Source organism: Pleurodeles waltl, chromosome 10, assembly GCF_031143425.1.
Source record: "Pleurodeles waltl isolate 20211129_DDA chromosome 10, aPleWal1.hap1.20221129, whole genome shotgun sequence".
NCBI lineage: Eukaryota > Metazoa > Chordata > Amphibia > Caudata > Salamandridae > Pleurodeles > Pleurodeles waltl.
Window position 1 is genome coordinate 727,228,815 of NC_090449.1, and position 21,244 is coordinate 727,250,058.

Here is a 21,244-nt window from a genome sequence, read left to right on the forward strand (position 1 = left end):
TTTGTGCCTGATGTCAGTGTGTTTAGACTGTAGTACACTGGAATCCTGCTAATCAGGACCCCAATGTCTGTGCTCTCTCCTTTAAAGTTGGTTGTATGGTATCTTTTACACCCCACAATTGGCATACTGATGCACCCATGTAAGTCCCTAGAATAGGTGTCCTTGGATATACAGGGCATTGGTTCACCAGGGGTCCCCCATGGGCCGCAGCATGTATTATGCCACCCATGGGAGCCCATGCTAACTGTCTGCAGGCCTGCCATTGCAGCTTGCCTGAAAAGGTGCATGCACCCTTTCACTATAGATCACTGCACCAGGTCACTGTAAGTCACCCCTATGGTAGGCCCTTCCAGCCCAAAGGGCAGGGTGCCGGTCCCTGTGTGATAGTGCACCCCTGCGTGAGAAGAGGTGGCCCTAGGAACTCCACTTCCAACTCTGTGGACTTGTGTGTGAAAGCCATTTTACCCGTGTACTGGCCACAGGTCACTCACTACCTGTTGTCCAACTTCATAATGGTAACTCCGAACCTAGGTATGTTTGGTATCATGTTGGAATCATACCCTGAATCTAAAACCAGTATTGGTGGCATGGTTCCGTGCACTCTAGGGGCTCCTTAAAGGAACCACAAGTATTGCTTCTACCAGTCTTCCAGGGTTTGCGGGCAGCCCACCCTGCTGCAGCCGCGCAAACAGGTTTCTGCCCTTATAGTGTGGTCAGTTTTACGTATATTTTGCGCATTAGCTTCAGGCCTTAGGCCTCTGTGGACTTTGCCCTAAATATATTTTATTCATTTGCTAACAGCTTAGAGCCTCTGTGCACTTTGCTCTAAAGGCTTTCTATTAGGCTTCGTACTGTTATTTTACAGAATAGCCAGTTCTACGGTGTTGTTTTTTATTCATATCACACTGTTTTGCCTACTTCAGCACTGGAGTTCTTCATAACAGATTCACTCTGTGCTTTAGTCAAGGATACAGTCTGGTACATTGCCGATAGACGTGGTAGGAGTCTAGACTTGCCATTTCTGCATAGGAACATTTTGTGATCACGATGACATGTTAGTTATAAAATCACTTCCTTGTCCCAATACATGCAAGAGGGAGATTCCGATCAGGGAACCACAACTAGACGCTGACTGCCTCGTTGCAGATGCTGAACCAGATCACAGGCCTTTGCTCAGGTATGAGTGTGTCCGTCTCCCTAGTGATACAGAAAGGCAAGCTGAAAGCTTAACATGCTGTGCTCTAAATAGAACAAGCAGAGGGAGAGTAGAAACGGTTAGGAATTATGATAGCTTTATTTCTGTTTTACTCTCCTGGTTACTATATCAATCCTACTATGTTGTATTGTTCTGGTTATTGCGGCTCACGCCTTAATATCTAAAATACAGTCGTTTTATTAAAACATTATATAAAACTTATACTGTCTTTGTCATTTGTATATGAGACCATATAGTGAATGAGAGAGTTGGTTTGGATCTGAGTGACCACGACTTCCCTGAGAAGTTCCAAAGATGTCATGCGCTCGGCTGCCCAATCATTTCTTCCCAGTGGGAGAAATGAGGCACTGCTAGTTAGCCGGAGCAACAACCGGATTTAGGGTGACAGAGTTCCTTACACGTGGGTCAGACTCAGTCCCCCACACCGTTATCGATCCTGCTGCCTAGAAATCCAGTAGTCTCATTTAGGATAATGAGAGCCCACGCGACACCCTCCTGCTGTTTCACCAGCTCAAGCAGGGAAAGGCAAAATACAAAATTTCCTGTGGGAGAGGGGATATAACACCCTCTGATTTGGAAATAGGTGTTACAAGGCTGGGGAGCTGTGCCTCCCCACGCTACCAGCTTGCTTTGAAGGACACATTTGGTGCCCTCCATGCATAATCTGGTCTGCACCAGTCCAGGGACACCAGGTCCCTGCTCTGGCGCGAAACCACACAAAAAAAGGGGAGTGACCACTCCCCTGTCAATCACCAACCCAGGGGTGGCCACTTGATTCTGCCATCGTGGAAACCAGATGTGCAGAGGCCCCTGGGAGCATCTAGTTGGTCAGGGCAGGTGTCTGAAGTCAGTGACTCCCTCTGATAGGTGGTCACCCTGCAGAGTGACCAAAACCCCTTGTTAGGGCTATTTAGGTACTCCTTTGCGGGTGGGTCCCCAGATTTGGCGTGCAAGACTCCACCAGTACTCCTCTGCATTGCCCTCTTCTGCTGATGGCTACCTGAACAGCTGCTGGACTTCACAGGAACCAGACAAGCCTGCAATTCCCGAGACCAGATCGCCTTGCAACATTGTTTCTTTGGCTCCTTCCAGTAATTGCAACATTTCCACTGTGCATCTTCTGGGGTTGGCAGGACTTTAGCTGCACCAAAGAAGCAAGAAGGAATCTCCCTTGGAGTGAAGGAGTCGCTCCCCTGCATCTGCAGACACCTAAGGCAACGACAACCGACTGCTGGGATCTTCTTCCATCCAGGCCCAGGAAGAATCTCCAACACATGCAGTGGTTCTGAGTGGTCCTCCTGGTCCTCTCTACCTGCTGTCCAACTCAGGAGACTGTGAGCCCTTGCCTCTCCTTGCAAGACAGTACCCCTATGCACCACGAATCTTGTAGCAACGTTGGCTTATTGATTTCTGCTCCAAGAGTTCTTCAGGCTCCAAGTAGCCCCAGCCCCCCACACTTCATCCTTGCAAGGACATTCTATCTTCTGCTGCTCCAGCTACGTGGGACTTCTGTGCTGATTGGGTCTTACTACAACTTACTGTGCCTGGTGCCAGTGGGTTGCCTGTGGGGGCTGCGACTGCTGGCTCTCCTGACTGCTGAGGGTCAGCCTGGACTCCCCTCCAAGTGTCGTGTCCCCTGGACCTTGCTGGTCCTCTCCTTCTCTGCAAACCCTCTTTTTTTCCTGATTTGCATTTAAGGCTTGTTGGTGGTCCTTCTGACCACTGACCATCTGCGACCAGGCGACCGGGGTGAGTCATAATCTGCACAACTCCAAGACCTCTCTGTAGCTCCTGGGCTCCACAGCTGATTGTCATCTTCCCTCGTCGACCCCGATCTTCATCTACAGAAGGGTGGGTAGTGGCTCCTGGCCACTCCTGCGTGGACTGGACTCTGTCCCATTCTTTTGCAGGTCCTCTTCATCCAGAATCCACCATTTGGTTCCACTGGAATTGTCCTGGTCTTGTAATCTTCCTTTTCCAAGTCCCCTTGTTAGTCTTTGGGAAGCCAGGTAACTTACCTCTGCTCTCCTGGTTGCTGGAGGTCACATAGGTACTCACCTTTTAGGGTCCCGAGTTCTCCCAGCTCCCGAGTTCTCCCAGCTCCCGAGTTCTCCCAGCTCCCGAGTTCTCCCAGCTCCCGTCTAACTAGTCTATATTCTTGGGAGGGGGCCCCAACTTCGCATTCCACTATTTCAGTATATGGTTTAGCCCCCCTATAGGGTTCTACCTATTTTCTGCTGTTTCTTGCCAATGCTTATTTTCCTATGCTACTTCCGAATACTTACTGAATATATAAATATATAGTGTGTAGTTATCTCTAGCAGGGGGTCTGCCTATAAGTCATCTAGTTCAGTACTACTGTAATACAGTACCTTTATTTCTGATGGATACAACTACCTGTGGATTCCTCACCTAATGAATACTCCCATGGCGCCAGCATTCAATGAAAATCTTCTTCCTAGTCTCTGCACGTCGACGAGGACGTCACTCTAGCCCACGCGACGCCGTCTGACGTCATACAGGCAATAAGAGGTCCTCGCCGACGTGCCGACGTCAGTTCCCTTTTTTCCGTGCATTCGAAACGGTTATCTTCGAGGGAGCTACTGTTACTTTAGTAGTTAGTGTATTTTCTGCTGCGTAGTTCTTCTCTGCGGTAACAATGTCTCAGAGAAAGTCTGGTTTCAAGCCCTGTCGAGAGTGTGGGGGCAAGATGTCCGTTACAGATCCTCACTCCGACTGTCTCTGGTGTTTGAGCTCCGACCACGACGTCGTGACTTGCGATTCATGTCAGCACATGAATCCGAAGGCCCTCAAAGAACGTGAGGCTAAACTATTCCTGGCGAAGTCGAAGAGAAAGGAAAAACATCACAAAAAGTCTTCCTCGCCAAGGTCTCATCGGCGTCATCGAGACTCCCTGCGCCGTAGAGATTCACGGCGTCATTCCAGCAAGGAGACTCGTTCGAGGTCGCCTTCGGCTCCGCGTCGGAGGACTTGGGAGGTCAGTCCCACGGTCACGCCGCATCCATCGACGCCGTTGCCCTCTCCGGCGTCACCGACTTCGCCTGGACAAGCGTCTGTGGTTGAGGTGATGCAGCCTCTTGTGATGTCTCCGGCGTCGTGGACGTCGAGGCCGGCGTCGGGTCGCCTTCGATTCAGGCACCTCAGTATCCGGCTTTTCCCGCCCCTGGAGCCGATAGTACCGCATTTCTGAATGCGATGTATACCATTTTTCAGCAGATGGCTCCAGGAGGTGCTCCAGCTGGTCCTTCGGGGCCTTTGGCCTTTTCATTGGGTGATCCTGCGCCTCTTCGGCCGGCACCCTTTATGCCCTTTCTCCCTTTTGGGAATGTGGGCTCGGCGCCGGTGTCGGCGCCGGTGGCTTCAGAGGGATTGGCTCCGGAGGTTTCCATCCCGTCGACGTCGGGATTTCGTCCTGTGACTCCGGTGGGTCCATCGGCTCCAAGATCTCTTCGTCCTGCTCCTTCATCGGCGCCGAAGCTGCCTGTGGCGCCGGATGCGGCGTTGGATGCTTCTGGAGATCGGTGCCGATCTTCGACTTCGGCAGAGGCCATGTCGACTCCGCGTATTGAGCAGAGACTACATTCGAGGAGGCGTGCTCTCTGTCTTTTGGAAGAGCAGGAGTACCAGCGAGTCCTGGAGGAAGGAGAGGTTGAGGACTCTGGTGATGGACTGCATGGTCTGGATACGGCCAGTGGGCTGGATACTTCCCCTGAGTGGGACCTTTCATCTCCAGGGGAGTATACGGAGGAGTCTGCTACCTTTCACGCGGTGGTGAGGAAGGCAGCTAACTTTCTGGACCTGCCTTTGCCGGTGGCAGAGGCGAAGCAGAATTTACTGACGGAGGTGCTGCATCCGGCCTCTGCTGCAGCGGAGCCTCTCTTGCCGTTTAATGAGGCTTTGCTTGATCCGGTGTTGGAGGTGTGGAAGAAGCCTGTATCTTCCTCTGCAGTTCATAGCGCTGTGGCCAGAAGATATCGGGCTGCACCATCTGACCCTGGCTTTCTTTCAAGACACCCTACGCCGGAGAGCTTGGTGGTGCAAGCCTCCTGTTCATCGAAATCAGCGCCTGGATCTTTCCCGACGGTACCTGGAGACAGGGACTCTAAAAAACTGGATGCGCAATCCAATAAAATATTTTCATCTTGCAGTTTGGCGTTGAAGGCCACCAACGCAACTTGCATTCTGGGGAGATATATCCATGCTCTTATGGATTATATTTCATCTTCTTTTACGGAGCTTCCCCAGGGACTCTTGGATGTTGTCTCGGACGCCCAGGCTGCAGCAACCCAGATTATCCAGTCTGGGCTGGACACGACCGACTCGGTGGCTAGGGCGATGGGCACGGCTGTGGTGGCGAGGAGATAGGCCTGGCTCTGTAATTCAGGGTTTTCTGCGGACGTGCAGTCGACCCTACTAGACCTCCCGTTTGATGGGGACAAACTGTTTGGAGCAAAGGCAGATTCGGCCTTGGAGCGATTTAAAGAGAGCAGGGCCACAGCCAAATCGCTAGGGCTGCAAGCTCCTTCTTCCTCTGCCTCTTCCAGGTTTTTCAGGAGGTTTTGTGGATTTGGGCGTGGCTCTTCCTCCTCTTCCTTTCGGGGGAGGTTCCAGCAACCTGCCTCTTCCCACCCCTATAGATCATTTAGAGGGAGAGGTAGGGCCCGCACCAGAGGAGCCTCTCAACAGCACTCTGCCTCTTCCTCGTCCTCTGGAGGGGTGCAGCAGGGAAAGCAGCCTTAGGCTTCCACCATTTCCCACTCACTCCTCCCCTGTAGGGGGAAGATTACGGCATTTTCTCCACAAGTGGGGGACTATTACAACGGACACTTGGGTTATCAGTATTGTGGAAAAAGGCTACACCCTTCCCTTTCGGGAGTTTCCGCCCCCACTCCTGCCCCGCCCATCTTATTGTTCAGAAGAACACCTCCTGTTGCTAGAACAGGAGGTTCAAGTCCTCCTGTCAAAGGGCGCGGTGGAGTTGGTCCCAGAGCAGGAAAGGGGTCGAGGTTGTTACTCAAGGTACTTCCTGATTCCCAAGAAGGATGGTCGGTTGAGACCGATCCTGGATCTGAGGATCTTGAATTGGTTCCTCAATCAGGAAAAGTTCAAGATGCTGACCCTAGCACAGGTGCTTTTGGCGTTGAACAAAGAAGATTGGATGGTGTCTGTCGACTTGCAGGATGCTTATTTTCATATTCCGATACTCAAGTCACACAGGAAGTATCTCCGATAGGGTCGCAGCACTATCAGTTTGCGGTCCTTCCGTTTGGTCTTACTTCAGCACCTCGAGTCTTCCCGAAGGTGATGTCAGTGGTTGCGGCAGAGCTCAGAAGGAAGGGGATAGCAGTATTCCCTTACTTGGACGACTGGTTGATCAAAGCCAAGTCCCCGGAGCTTGTGTCGTATCATCTGCAGTCAACAACCCAGTTGTTGTTCGACCTGGGCTTTTCGGTGAACGTGCCCAAATCTCACCTGGAGCCCTCTCAGCGCCTCCTGTTCATAGGGGCAGTACTGGATACAACATTGAATCGAGCCTTTCCTCTGCCTCAGCGGGTTCAAGATATTCAGGAATTGGTTCCAATGTTTCGAAATGGAGCGGTAGTTCCAGTCCTCAGGGTCCTTCGTCTGCTCGGTCTGTTTGCCTCCTGCATACTGTTGGTCACGCATGCTCGCTGGCACATGAGGGCTCTTCATTGGTGCCTCCGAAGGCAGTGGTCTCAACACAAGGGAGATCTAGAAGGTGCGGTCAAGATCTCCAGAGATGCTGCTGTGGACTTGAAGTGGTGGATTGCGAGCAACAATCTTTCCACCAGTGGCCACGGTCATAACGGATGCTTCCACTCTAGGGTGGGGAGCTCATCTGGGGGATCTGGAGATCAAAGGACTTTGGTCTCCAGAGGAACAGATGTTTCATATCAATCTGTTAGAGTTACGGGCTGTACGTCTGGCTCTCAAGGCCTTCCTCCCTTCCCTTCGTGGTCAGTCGGTACAGGTCCTGACGGACAATACTACCACAATGTGGTACATAAACAAACAGGGAGGAGTAGGGTCATAACTTCTCTGCAGAGAAGCTCTTCGACTATGGTCCTGGGCAAAGGACCATCCGATTTGCTTGGTAGAAAATCATTTGGCCGGGGTCTTGAATGTACGTGCGGACAGTCTCAGTCGCCAATTCTCGGCCGACCACGAGTGGTGTCTCCATCCAGATCAAGTCCGTTTAATCTTTCAGATGTGGGGGTTTCCTCGGATAGATCTGTTTGCCACTCGGGAGAACGCGCATTGTCCGTTATTCTGCAGCCTCCAGTATCCGGTGCAGGGAGCATTGGGGGACGCGTTTCTGATAACCTGGTGCGACCAGTTGCTTTACGCGTTTCCCCCCATACCCTTGATTCCTCGAGTGTTGAGGAAGATTCGCCAAGATCGGGCCCAAGTCATCTTATTAGCTCCGGATTGGCCAAGGAGGGTGTGGTACTCCGACCTTCTCCAACTCTCGCTGTGCCCTCCGCTCCGTCTCCCTCTCAGGGCAGACCTCCTCTCGCAGTCGCAGGGGCAGGTTTTACACCCCAACCTCCAGAGTCTACACCTACATGCCTGGAGATTGAACGGGGCAACCTGAGTTCCTTCTCTCTCCCGCCTGATGTAGTGGATGTTATATTAGCGGCCAGGCGACACTCCACTAAATCTATCTACGCTAATAGGTGGTCTAAATTTGTTATGTGGTGTGGAGAGAGACAGATTGATCCCTTACAAGCTCATCTGTCGGACGTTTTGTCTTTTGCTCTGTCTTTAGCGCAGAAAGGTTGTGCAGTGGCTACCATTAAGGGTTATTTGTCGGCTTTGTCAGCCTTCATTTGTCTTCCAGACCAACCATCGTTATTTAAATCCCCTATTGTTCTCAGATTCTTAAAAGGTCTTCTAAATAAATATCCTCCAAAACCATTCGTTATGCCTCAATGGGATTTGTCCTTGGTCCTCTTTCCTTATGGGGTCCCCTTTTGAGCCTATGCATTCTTGCCCCTTAAGGTATTTGGTTATTAAAACAGTCTTCCTAGTGGCTATAACATCTGCAAGGAGAGTGAGTGAGTTGCAAGCCTTATCGGTAAAACCCCCTTATACAGCTTTTTATGGGGATAAGGTGGTGTTGAGGACCAAGGCTGCTTTCCTCCCGAAGGTTGTTTCACCCTTCCATTTGGCCCAGACAATTACTTTGTCCACGTTCTATCCTCCGCCTCATCCTTCAAAGGAGGAAGAGAGACTACATCGCTTGGACCCAAAGAGGGCGTTAAGCTTCTACATTGATAGAACGAAGGACTTCAGGCTGGAGGATCAGCTGTTCATCGGATACGTGGGCAAGAGGAGAGGAAAGGCAGTCCACAAGAGAACACTCTCCAGGTGGGTTGTTCTTTGCATTAAAATCTGTTAATCTTTGGCAAAGAAGGATCCTCCTGATGGCATTAGAGCTCATTCCACCAGAGCTAAGCCGGCCACTTCGACCTTGGCCAGGGGTGTTCCTCTGGTCGACATCTGCAAGGCCGCAACTTGGTCGTCCCTTCACACTTTTGCGAAACATTACTGTTTGGACTCTGAGGTCAGAAGGGACGGCCATTTTGCACGGTCAGTGCTGCAGGATTTCTTGGTTTGACCATTTCGGCACCCACCACCGGGAGTGGTACTGCTTTGGGACTCTATTCATTAGGTGAGGAATCCACAGGTAGTTGTATCCATCAGAAGAACGAGTTACTTACCTTCGGTAACGACTTTTCTGGTGGATACATTAGCTACCTGTGGATTCCTCACGGACGTGCAGAGACTAGGAAGAAGATTTCCGTCTAATGCTGGCACCATTGGAGTATTCATTAGGTGAGGAATCCACAGGTAGCTAATGTATCCACCAGAAAAGTCGTTACCGAAGGTAAGTAACTCGTTCTTTTGTAACACTGTGTGGTTCCTTTCATGTGTGGTACGTTACAGTCTGACTGCTATGGTATTGCAAGTACTTTACACTTCTCCCAGATAAGTCTTGGCTGCTCACCACTAGAGGGCCCTGGCTTCCTAGACACTGTCTCACTAACTAATAGGGATGGCCTGGACCTGGTATAAGGTGCAAACACCATAGGTGTCCACCACACAGCAGGCCAGCTTCCTACACATACCACAATAATAATAATAGCACAGTATTTCACTTTAAATCAGTGCCTAGGGGCACATAAGTCAGCTTCCCAATCACCCATCGACATGGTAGAGGCAGTTCTGGAAACCTCACGGTGTTGATGGCAGAAAGCCTGCTAGACAGGGAAAAATAGCCCGCCAAGCTGTTGGGACATATTCCGTCCCCAAAACAGTTCCAACAGTCTCTCTGCACTCTAGGAGGCATATAGGGAGGGTGATACACACAATTTGCCCCAAGTGAGAGGAGGGGATATAAAGACAACAAGACATCAAGGGAAAATGGTAGAGAAAGGATGATGGTGGTCCACTCAGGCATTGAGCTAACTGTCTCTGTACTACCTTAAGTGGGGTGCAGATTGTGGGGTTTACCATCAGTCTGCTTTTGGGGGGGGGCAGAAAGCCTACTAGACAACTGGGAGAGAAAGAAAAAAAGAGAGAGAGTTAGACATACAGATGGAAAGACAGAGAGATAAGTAGACAGACAGATTCATTTTTTGTTAAGGTAAAACATATTAAATGGTACACAATACCAAGTCATTGGACCTATCCTGCAGCTCTAACAGTCTTTCTGCCTACTTGGGGCAATGAGTGACCAAAAGTAGATTTGTGGTGAGTCCCCACTGCTGTATAGAAGTTCTGGCTGTCGGACCGCCAAACTCCTGATTAGGCCCAAAACGTTGCAGCCCCTCAGAGTTGGAGGAGGTTGAGCAGTAGACCAGAAGGCAGTGGATCTGTCCAGACTTGGGACTAAAGCGATATTGAAATCACCTCCCATTAAGATTTGATTGTTGGCAAAATGAGCTAGTGTTGTGGAGAATTGGGTTAAACAATAACCTCTGTATGGTCAGTGAAGTTGTATAACTGTAGTACATAGTTGGTTATAGAGGATGCCCTTCTAACCCCTTTCACCTTTATCTTTATGAAGTGCGTCTGAATTTGAAAGGCAATTTGTCTTGGAATTGCAATAAAAGTTTAAAGTGAAGCCTCCATCTGTAGAGAATTTCTTGGCTATTCAAGTATTAAGTCACTGGCTTAAAATGCCTTACGTTTGTCCAAGTTCCTGGTTGATAAGTCTTGATAGAGCAACAGAGTGGTTCCCTCCAAAAACAACAGATGTGATGCTCTTGTCACCCTTAAGGTATACTTCTTGACCCGGATAAGGTAAACTTGGGCCAGCTCATCAGGAGTAAGATTGCTCTTGGTTGGCAATGTAATGTATACTTTGTGAACCCTGTCTTACTCTAGAGAGTGGTTGTTTTCAAGCATGGAGCAGAGCACCACTTGGTGTGTATTTCACTAGATCCACGTCGGAGATTGTGTCTGGGATACCTCAGATTCAAACGTTATTTCACCTTGGTCTGTTTTCCATTGTCCATTTTGTTTTGGAGGGATTGACAACGTTCTTTGTGTTCTGGTACATGAGTCTCCAGATAATCATGGTTGTGCCTGGTCTCTGCTACTGCCATTTCCATCTGGTCCCCCTTAGAGTCTGTTCATTAGAGAGGGTGGTTGTGCCCCGAGATGGCCTTGAGGAAGTATTTTTTTCAACAAATCTATGTTCTTTTTTAAATTCACCCAACATATATCTGATGTCGCCTTTCATTGCGGTGGCCTCCCTATTCTTTAATGGTGACATATCAGCGGGGACGATATCCATCATTTGTTTGGTGCCAGCAGTTGAAGATGTTGGTGAGCTGTGGTATGGAACAGATCCCTGGCATTGGGGCCTTTCAAGGCTTTCTTAGCCAGCATAGAGCTTAGGTAAATGTATTGTTAATAATGTCAGGTAACGCCTATCACCTATATTATATGGTTGTTTGAATAAGTGTCTGTTTGGTAGCGTGCTGCACCATGCTGTGTGTTATCACCATTCATAGAGGTCACTGAGGATTTCAAATCCAGTTGCATACAGTCTGCGTTTCTCTAGTGCTCTGGACTGCAGGTTCTTGATTCTTTATTTACCTAATATGAAGAGCCTGTTCACTCAGCTCATTGTCCCGCTGTAGCGGGGGAAAACTGTGCACTGACCTGGGCCTCAGGACAATGGGGGTAGGTTAAGTACAAGTGTTCTTCCACCTGCAAGGCAACGCAGTGGTTCTGCATTCAGAGTCCCTCAGGCATCAGCCACTCTTTATCCACAGGAGCCACGGGGCACATATGAGTCCCTCAGTGATTGTGTTTGGTCACAGTGGCCATCTAGTTCTTTGGCCTGCTAGGATCACTGGGTCCTCCTCTCCCAGGTCTCACATCCATTTGCTCTGGCGCTAATAGTAGATCCTTCCGGTGGCCCACTGCTTCAGTTCAGGATGGAATTCATCCAGGAGCTTAAGTCAGTGATGTCCCATATGTGTTCAGGTAGATCACCAGCCTTGTGGAGTATGTGGGGAAGCAACTACATGCGTCCTTGTTATAGCCATGCCCTAACCCCAGACATTTCTGAAAAGTAGACAACCAGGGAATTCCAGGGTTGTATGACTTGGAATGCAAAACATAGTTTTTGCTAAACTCAAACATTTTCCTCACAGTAAAGTTCAGGGATCCACAAAATTCCTACCACCCAGCATTTCCACACTTTGAGTAATTATCATATCCCACTTGCATGTCTGGGCCTAGCACAGGTGTCAAGAATGGCTCAAATCAGGGTACCTGCCTTTTATAGACCAGCATCATTGGGGAGATTGAAACTAGTGCTTGCCCTTATAAGCTTTTTGTGACAAGGCTGCACATAGGGGGGCACTGTAGAAACTTTGTAAAGGAGATTTTAGCACTTCTGCCTTAAATGTAGGATTTTATTTGTGTATATTTTGTAAAAATATGGCCACATAGATGTAATGTTTGAGAAGTTAGTCCTGTTGTTTTCTTGAAAATATACCTTTTGATGAGAATGATGAATGTTTGTTGGCTGTAGTTTGACTTGGGTACCTGAAAATGAATGCAGTCAGAATACCTATATGAGCTGATTTGCATTCCTTCAAGCATTTGTTACCTTCACTATTACAAGACCTGTAAGTACATGAAAAATCCTTGAGAGGAAGGCAGGAGTCCAAACTGACTAAATAAACATGATATGCTATATTCTGTGTAATGGGCACCAGTTTCCTTATAATGCTTTCATGAATGTTTGTGCAGGTAAGTGAACAAGTGAAATCACTTTCTTAGATAATATCCAGATAATATTAAGATCTTACATGTTTCTACCCAATTTGATTTAAAGAAAGATGATAGTTGTCTAGTAGGGTTAAAATGAAAAGCATTCAATAGAGATGTCTTGCTTTATAATGAATGATGTCTATGTTGGTAGGGGAGACAATATTGATTTTGGATTCATTGCACTTATAAACAAAAAAAAAAGTGAGTGCGCCTGCCAGTTTAAAAACACTAATCCTCATCTAAAGTTTGGTTTGAGAGGCTAGGTCTTCCCAATACTAAAAAGAAATGTTGAAGGAAGTTCAGAGAGGGATTTAAAGGAATATCCAATGAGGAGAGGGTAAAATATTCAGAACTCGTATACTCTGAGAATCTTGATGGAAAGAAGAGATTTAAGCTCATGACAGAAGTAAACATGTTTGAAAGAACCATTCACGGTTTAAAAGAATGGTATTCCATCAATTTAATGTTGCAGTGTGGGACTGGCGTTCGGAAAGCACATAAAGCAGACAAATAGATGCATTATTTCACATTGAACAAATAAAGAAACCTCATTCGGATGAGTGGTGATTGCAGAAACTTTCAATTAATTTAATCAAAGACAAAGTAGGTTGGGGAAAACCTGCCATTACTGAACATGTTGGATGAGCCAAATGATTGTCTGCGCCGTTTTCTGTGCATAAATTGATATAGCTTCTGCCGATTCAGATCTAACCCATCTCAGCACCTCTCCTGCTTTGACTTTCCAAATGCTGGCTTGACTGTCTCAGGAGCTTGGGTGACCAAAGGGTCTTCTTAGGATGTCAGGAGGTAATAGAGAAAATAGACAAGTACAGCAACTGGGAAGTCTAAAATCATTTTCAAAATGTGTTTCCGAAGCCTCCATCTGAACGCGAGTGATATTATGATCATGTAATCCATTAGACTATTGACACTTGAGAATCTGTATCCCTGTTAATGATCTTTCTTTCACAAACTATTGAATAACTGCTAGGTAGGAAAATGGTGCCCTTTTTGTTTTGTGGTTGAATGTGTTTTGGTAATTTAATATACTTTGTTCTGTAGAGCCAAGACCATTAAAAACACAGTGTGTGTCAATGTGGAGCTCACTGCAGAACAGTGGAAGAAGAAATATGAAAAAGAAAAAGAGAGGAACAAAACCCTTCGAAGTACTATACAGTGGCTTGAAAATGAGCTCAATAGATGGCGCAATGGTAAGAAAAGTTTGTGATGCCTTATTTGTGATTAAGGAAAGCAAAAAAATCATTTTTATTGGGATCTTGCCCTTATTATTATGTGGATCAGTGATGGACATCTGACCTCCATCTCATCTTTCTCCTATGGGAAAGCTTAAACCCTAACTTCTTAGACGGAGGCATGTCCCTAGCACGGCACTAGAAACAATTTAGAGAGCAAACTCTCTTCACCTCAGAGTTGAGTAGAGCTCTGAAACCCCATTGAAAGGAGCAGAACAAAACAGCTGATGACAGGGTGCCACGGTGGGCGCTACAGTGGGCACTTTATGGCTCTAGTGATGTCACCACAACTCTCTTTTCTGTTTTGAGTTGGAGTCAGTGCACCCTGTTGATGCTGGAGTCCTATGTCAGAAGTTTCTGGATCCAGACTGGTGCCAGAGAGATCACAGAGATCAGAAATCTGAAGCTAAATAGCATATCCTCCAGAAAGATAGTAACTGAAGGTAAGTAACTTTTTCTTTAGACCAGCAAAACAAGGCTACTGTGCAGCACCTAACTGCACAATGTCAGCCCACAGCTTAGACCAATGACCAACCCTTGTGTTACAGTAAAGAAAAATGAAGGAAAATGGTGTCTGACACTGCTTATTTAAGGGTCTACCATATTCCCTATCCCAGTGGGCACCATACTGGCAGTTTGCCTCAGAGCCTCAGATGTTGTGTTCCAGCTCGTGTTGACTGGTTTCTTCTGGTTACTCTGCGGGAACAAAAAGAAATGCTACTGTCAAGGTACTGCTGACTTAAAAGAAATATTAAGAGGCAACAGGGTCCTGCACTTCGACCTCACATTCACTTACTTGGAGCTGACATATGGTGAGGAGGGAACCCAAAATCATGTCTCTCTCGGCACTGGAAAATTGCTCTCCAAGCTGATGAGTAGTGTAGCTTATAAGTAAGGCATGGTCACTGAACACTGCTAGCAATGCAAGAAGGCCTGAGTCCTGGATTTGACGTTACGGGACCGCGTTGGTATAAGAAACAGATGCAGTCTTTCTGTGCAAGTAAAAGAGATCAACCGCCGCTGTCTTAGGTGGTGCTCACATGTAGAACCATTAAAACGTACAGAAAACAAGTCAAGTACTGAAGGTGACAACCGACCCGTGCTGAAGTGCCCAATAGGGTGAACTAAACACCATTCACAATGAGTGGTCTCATATCTTGGTTCCTATTGTTAAAAAACATGTATTACCCCTATGAAGTGGTATGGAAACAATGAGGTTTGGTCAGCTCCCTGTGCATACAAGAAATAAATTCTATAGAGAAAGACGTCCTCTCAAATCTAAGTTTGAAAATATTAAATGTAGTTGGTGTAATAATTGTTCACACATCTTCACTGAATAAAAAAAGAATGGATGTAAATAAATACACAGAGAAAAATCAAAGTTAACTATATATACACGTGGCTTAAGATATTTGGCTCATACATTTTTTTTTAAATCTTTTTTTAAATTTAGGTATTACAACATATTCAACCGACGCATGATACAGGGTTTACATTACAGTGTAGTCTGTATACCAGGGAGAGCGGGCCTCAAGTGCTCCGGAATGGGGGTCAACGGTAACAAACAGGACTTCTCCCAGTTCAAGCGCAGACCGGATAAGTCCCAAAATAGCTTGAGTAGTTGTATAAGCTCTGGCAGTGAAGGCGCACTCCTATGCAAGTACATTAATGCGTCATCATCATAGAGAGAGGCAATATGTTGTTTGCCCAGGTCTGCACCTGTAGGTGAAGATGAACTGCCAAGGGCTCGATTGCTATCACGAGTAACAGTGGCAATAGCGGAAAACCCGGTCTAGTGCCACGACAGATGGGGAAACTATCAGGAATGAAGCAGCTCGTCTTCATGCGGGCTGTGGAATTAGAGTACAATTTACTAATCCAATTTAGGAATCCTTGACCAATGCCCATGCTGCTCAATGTCTCCTTTGAGAAGGGTCATCCAAGGGTGTCGAAGGCCTTCTCAATATCGAGAGACACCACTCTATCATGTTCCCCTCTTGGAGTCCCATTCATTAAGCACAGGAGCTGTATAATATTTAGGAAGGTATTGTGTCCTGGGGTGAAGCCCGATTGATCCTCATTAATCAGTTGACCCATCAGCGGGAGAAATCTATTTGTGAGCACTTTGCTCAGCAATTTGCAATCCAAGTTAAGCAACGATAGGGGCCTGTAAGATCGCACATCCAAAGGGTCCCGGCCTGATTTAGATAAGACCACTAACAGTGCTTTACGCTGAGAGTCTGTGAGGTGCTGACTTGACTTTGCTTCACGCAGAATGGTTTGGCTATCTGAGTGAAAAACACAGCATAATTCTCTACTGTTATCCCGTCTGTTTCGGAGGGTTTATTGTGAGCTAATTGACGCAATACAGTTCGGAGCTCTTCGATCTCGATGGGTTTGTCTAACTACCTCTGTTGTAGAAGGGTAAGTTGGGTTAGAGTGAGTTCATTAGAGTAGGGGGGGCTATGTTGATAAGTCATGCCTATGCAAGCGTACATCTACCTCACTGTGTCGCTGTCGTGGCTCACGTAGTGCATCAGTTTCCAGATAGCCTGCTCTCCTTCTTGTTCCACATTACGCAGGTCTGTCTCCAACGAGGTGCGTGCACACACCAGCGTGCATCTGAATGCCCCATTGGCCAAGAGGCCTCATACAACCACTTTGTGAGGATCCCACTCCATAGCCCGCTACGTAGCTGTCCTCCCGTTGAGCTTAAAGTATTTGGAGACACAGTCAGCCAGCACCTGGGAGATCTGCTAGCGTTTCAGGCTGTAGACACCACGTAGGTTTGCATGTGCGCAGTCTACCCCAGTGGAAGCTGAGTCGCAACGGGCAATGATCTAGCAGCATCCTAGCCAAGTAGTCCGCCTGCAGGGAATCATGAGCCTGGCCTGCTGAACCCAAGATCAAGTCAATGCAGGTATGTAGTTTATGTACTGGGGAGTAGAAGGAGAATTCCCGATCCTGGGGGTGGGGTAGGCGCCTATATATTATGTAGTCCTCTGTCGGTCATCCAGGTTCAGCACTTCCGCGACATTGTCCTGCTACGTGTACATGCCAGTGGGGGATGAGATCTGTCCATGTCCACATCAGGTACGCAGTTGAAGTCGCCCCCGCCCCCATATGCTTTGGTTGATAGGGTTCTGGAAGAGTGTGGGCGTGATGAACATTAAGATTCCCTCTGTTTTGAAGTGGGGGCCAGTATTCCGGCTAGTGCTAAGGGTTTACCATCTAAGGAGCCTTCAACCAGTACATGTCTGCCCTCTTTATTTACTGTGAGACAATCAACAACATAGGGAACCTCAGGAGCCACCCATACCAACACCCGCCTGGCAAATACCAATACTGTTGTGCCACATGCGTGTCCCCTCCATTTAGTTTTGAGACTTTGCAATTCCCCTTCTGTGAGATGTGTTTTTTGTAGTATCACTATGTGGACCTTGTGGCATTTCAGGAATGCGTGATTGGTGTCGCCATGCCCCTAATGTTCTATGTTAACACATTGTAACTTATAGTCCCCGTATGTGCCTGAGTGTGTGTTTTGTCTTGTGCGCCTGTTACTTGCGTCCAACTATGAATGCCATGGCATGAATTAGTGTACAGGGTAGGTTCCTTCCCCCACCCCTGTGCCCCCATCTATCCATGTCGCCCAGCATCTGTGTCAAGAACCTTGAAAAAGCATGAAAAACCTCAGCAAGATTAATCCCCCTAGACTGACAGCCAGCGGGGCCGTGGCTGCCCCACATCCTGTAACCACAACGGGAATCGAGGTCTTTGGAGGATTGACAATTGTCCATTCGGAAAGCCATGTTGGGGGTGTGTGTGCGCTGATAAGGCGCTCATAGCTGTTCCAGTCCATTTCTAATACAATCAGACCCACCCCACCCTGGACGCCCTTCAGTCACCGGGCAGTTACATGCTTATGCCAATTGCCGAAGCCCCTTGGAACTGTTAAGCCAGTAGTCAATAATTGCATTATGTGGATACTGTCGGAGATGTTGTTCCGCAGCCAAGGCCGGGCTGGTGCTTAGTCTTGATCCTGTTACGGGTGACTATGCATCTTGGGTGTGAACAGGTTCCTGATCCAGCGTGAAACATTACTTCCTCCTCCGCAGTATGTTGTCAGCATTTGAACGCCATGGAGCGTCATGTGTAGAAGCGCAATTAAAGGTCATCTGCTGTGCTCTGAGTAATATCCGGTCCCTGCATAGAGTTAGTTGTTAAGCTACTGGAATGTCCTGCTGATGAATCAGTGTCTGATGCGCGATCTTAGCGGAGGGTAGCATATGGGTTCATTGTAAGTTGAGTAGCTTCAATCAGTGCTTGTGGCTGGCCCCCTGCTGCCTGGGCCTTCGATGGACTCGCCTTGATCTCATGTTATTTTTTACACCAGGGTTGGGGTGTCAACCACTCCCCAGCCAATGGGCTCTCCACGGATCGATCTGGCCAGGCCCTTGGCATGTAGCCATGTCCACACATCTTCTGGTGAGGGGACGATGTGGGTTTTTTCTTCGTCCACCACCCTCAGTTGCGCTGGGAATAACAGTGCATAGCTAATGTGTTCATGGAGGTGCTGTTTAACCTTTACATATGAGTTTCTCTTGAGCTGTTCTTCCATCGTGTAGTCAGGATAGGCTGAGATGGTGGTATTTTTGAACTTCCAACGGCCCTGTGTCCTGAAGCCCTGGAGGATCAAATCACGATTTAAAAATTTGAGGAGATGGACTATTAGTGGGTGGGGCGGCGACGGCCGGCCCGGTTTCCTTTGTACACGTTCAATCGAGAAGAAGGTTGGCACTTTATTCCCTAGCACTGCAGTCGTCAACCATTGTTCGGGGAAGAGTTTGGCATTGTTCTTCTGTGCGCTCCGGAAACCCCAAAAAGCGGACATTATTACTTCGCGAACGTCCCTTCACGTCTTCAGCCATGCGTTGCAAAGGGGAGACCTCTGCTGTTAGCTGTGCAGCCTGCGTCTGAAGATCTCGGAGCGTTGGTTGCACCGTTGCCAAGGATCCCTCATTTCCATTCACTCTGTCGGCCAGTTTACGATGGCCCACACGGAGCAAGTTGACTTCCTGCGATACAGAGTCAATTTTGATCTCTAAGGCCGACTTGATGCCCAGTACTGCTTGCAGTAGCTTTTCAAATTGGATGGAGTGAGCCTGTAGCGTGGTATTCATTTGTTGGAGGGTAACAGGGCGTCCTTGGAGGCTGTGGACAATAGCGACATGGTTCCCTCAGAGGGGTGGGGTAGCTGCAACACCTTAGGTTTCACCATGAGGGTGACTAGGTGGGACGATCAACGTCCAGATGCCCAGCTTTCTGATTGACAGGGCCCAGCTTTACAACTCCGGTGTAGTCGTGGGTGATGTCCAAGGTCAGCGGACCAGATCACTTGAGCTGTATCAGCACACTGCCATGGTCGCCCCCAGAGGCACAGAGCCACAGGCCTACTCGCCCGATGTACCCAACGGTAGGGCCCTCAGGTCACTTGTTCCTGGTGTCCTGGGCCCCTCCGCTCACAGCACCCACCCTCTGCTCGGCAAGCCGGGTGGTGGAGCAGTGCCCTCGCTGTGCTTGTCCTCCTGTGGGACTGCCTCCGGCCTCTTCTGCGAGCTTTGTTGGCTGCAGCTCCCCCGGTAGGACTCCAAAATCAGCCCCAGCCACCCCCTCATTGGTTATGAAAACTTTTTTCAGGAACCCTGCAGCGTAGGGTGTCACTAATGGTGTCTGTCAGCACCCGTTGTAAGTATGGGTGATGCAGTTCCGGTGGCCGTCCAGGCTCAGGGCGATATGTGAACACCTTTATTTGGCTCACCTTCCTTCCTTGATGGGAGGGCCACTGCCTACTTAGCCCACACGCCTCGCGGATCCGCTGCCTCACCATCTGCTAAATTCACCACAGAGTCCTGTGGTCAATACACATATTTGCTGCGGGTTTAATCACTAAATTAGGATCAGTTGCTATCAGTGTGCTTAGACTGTTTTCACCGGGATCCTTCTAACCAGGACCCCATTGATTGTGCTTTCTCCCTCTAAATTTGGTTACCTTGGACCTTTGTGCACTCCACAATTGACATACTGCTGTCATCTTATAAGTCTGTACTATATGGTACTTAGGCACCTAGGACATTGGGTCACCAGGGGTCCCCCATGGGCTACAGCATGCATTATGCCACCCATTGGAGCCCATGCAAAATGTGCCTGCAGGCCTGCCATTGCAGCCTATGTGAAAAGGAGCATGCACCCTTTCACCACAGGTCACTGCACCAGATCACTTTAAGCCACCCCTATGGTAGGCCCTTCCAGCCCAAAGGGCAGGGTACAGGATCCTGTGTATGATTGCACCCCTTCATGAGTAGAGGTGCACCTGCGAACTCCAGTTCCAATGCATTGGATATCGTAAGTGCAGGGAAGCCATTTTACCCGTGTACTGGCCACTGGTCCAGCAACATAATGGTAACTCAGAACCTAGGAATGTTTATATCAAACATGTCAGAATCATACCCCAATACTAATGCCAGTATTGGTGTCATGATTCCATGCACTTTGGGGTCTCCTTAGAGGACCCCCCAGTATTGCTCCTACCAATCTTCCAGGGTTTACATGCAGCCCACGCTGCTGCCACCCCTCAGGCACGTTTCTGCCCTCCTGCTGCTTGACCAGCTCGGGCAGGACAAGCCAGAACAATGGATTTCCTGTGGGAGAAGGAGGCAACACCCTCTCCTTTGAAAATAGGTGTGACAAGGCTGGGGAGGGGTAGCACATTTGGTGACCTCCTTTCATAAACCGGTTTGCATCAGTCCACGGACCCCTGGTTTCTGCTCTGGCATAAAACTGGACAAAGGAAAGGGGAGTAACCACTCCCCTGTCCATCACCACCCCAGGGGTGGTGCCCAGAGCTCCTCCAGGAGGCCACTTGATTTTGCTATCTTGAAAACTTGATGTGCAGAGGCCCCTGGAAGCATCCGAGTGGTCAGGTAGGTGACGACAGTAACCCCCCTCTGATAGGTGGTCACCATAGAAAGTGACCAGATCCCCTTTTAGGACTATTTAGGGGCTTCCTTGCGGGTGGGTCCCCAGATTTGTGTGCATGACTCCACCAGGACTCTTCTGCCCCTTAGCCACAGGAACCGAAAGTGGACACTTCAGGAACCGACAAGAATGCAACTCCTGAGACGACCTTGTCTTGCAACATTGTCTCCCCGGCTCCTTCCAGCAACTACAACATTCCCCCGACTGTGCATCCCATGGGGTCTGCAAGATTTCAGCTGCACCAAGAAGCAAAAAGGAATCTCCCTTGGAGCGAAGGAGTCACTCCCTTGCATCCACAGACACCAAAAGCAACGCCGTCCGGCTGCGTGGATCCTGCAGCACGGGTGGTGATCAGGAGTGGTCCCCCTGGTCCTCTCTGTCTATTTTGGGAGACAGTGAG

At 48.5% G+C, this 21,244-nt stretch overlaps 1 protein-coding gene across 2 annotated transcripts in view; it reads left to right on the forward strand.

Annotated features, from left to right (window-relative positions):
- KIF5B (kinesin family member 5B) overlaps positions 1–21,244 on the forward strand; it is an 811,383-nt gene that overhangs the window by 288,948 nt on the left and 501,191 nt on the right. For both annotated transcript variants that reach the window (XM_069211250.1, XM_069211252.1), the window contains exon 11: positions 13,619–13,767. In XM_069211250.1, coding sequence (XP_069067351.1) covers positions 13,619–13,767 — 149 coding nt within the window. The remainder of the gene's footprint in view (positions 1–13,618; positions 13,768–21,244) is intronic.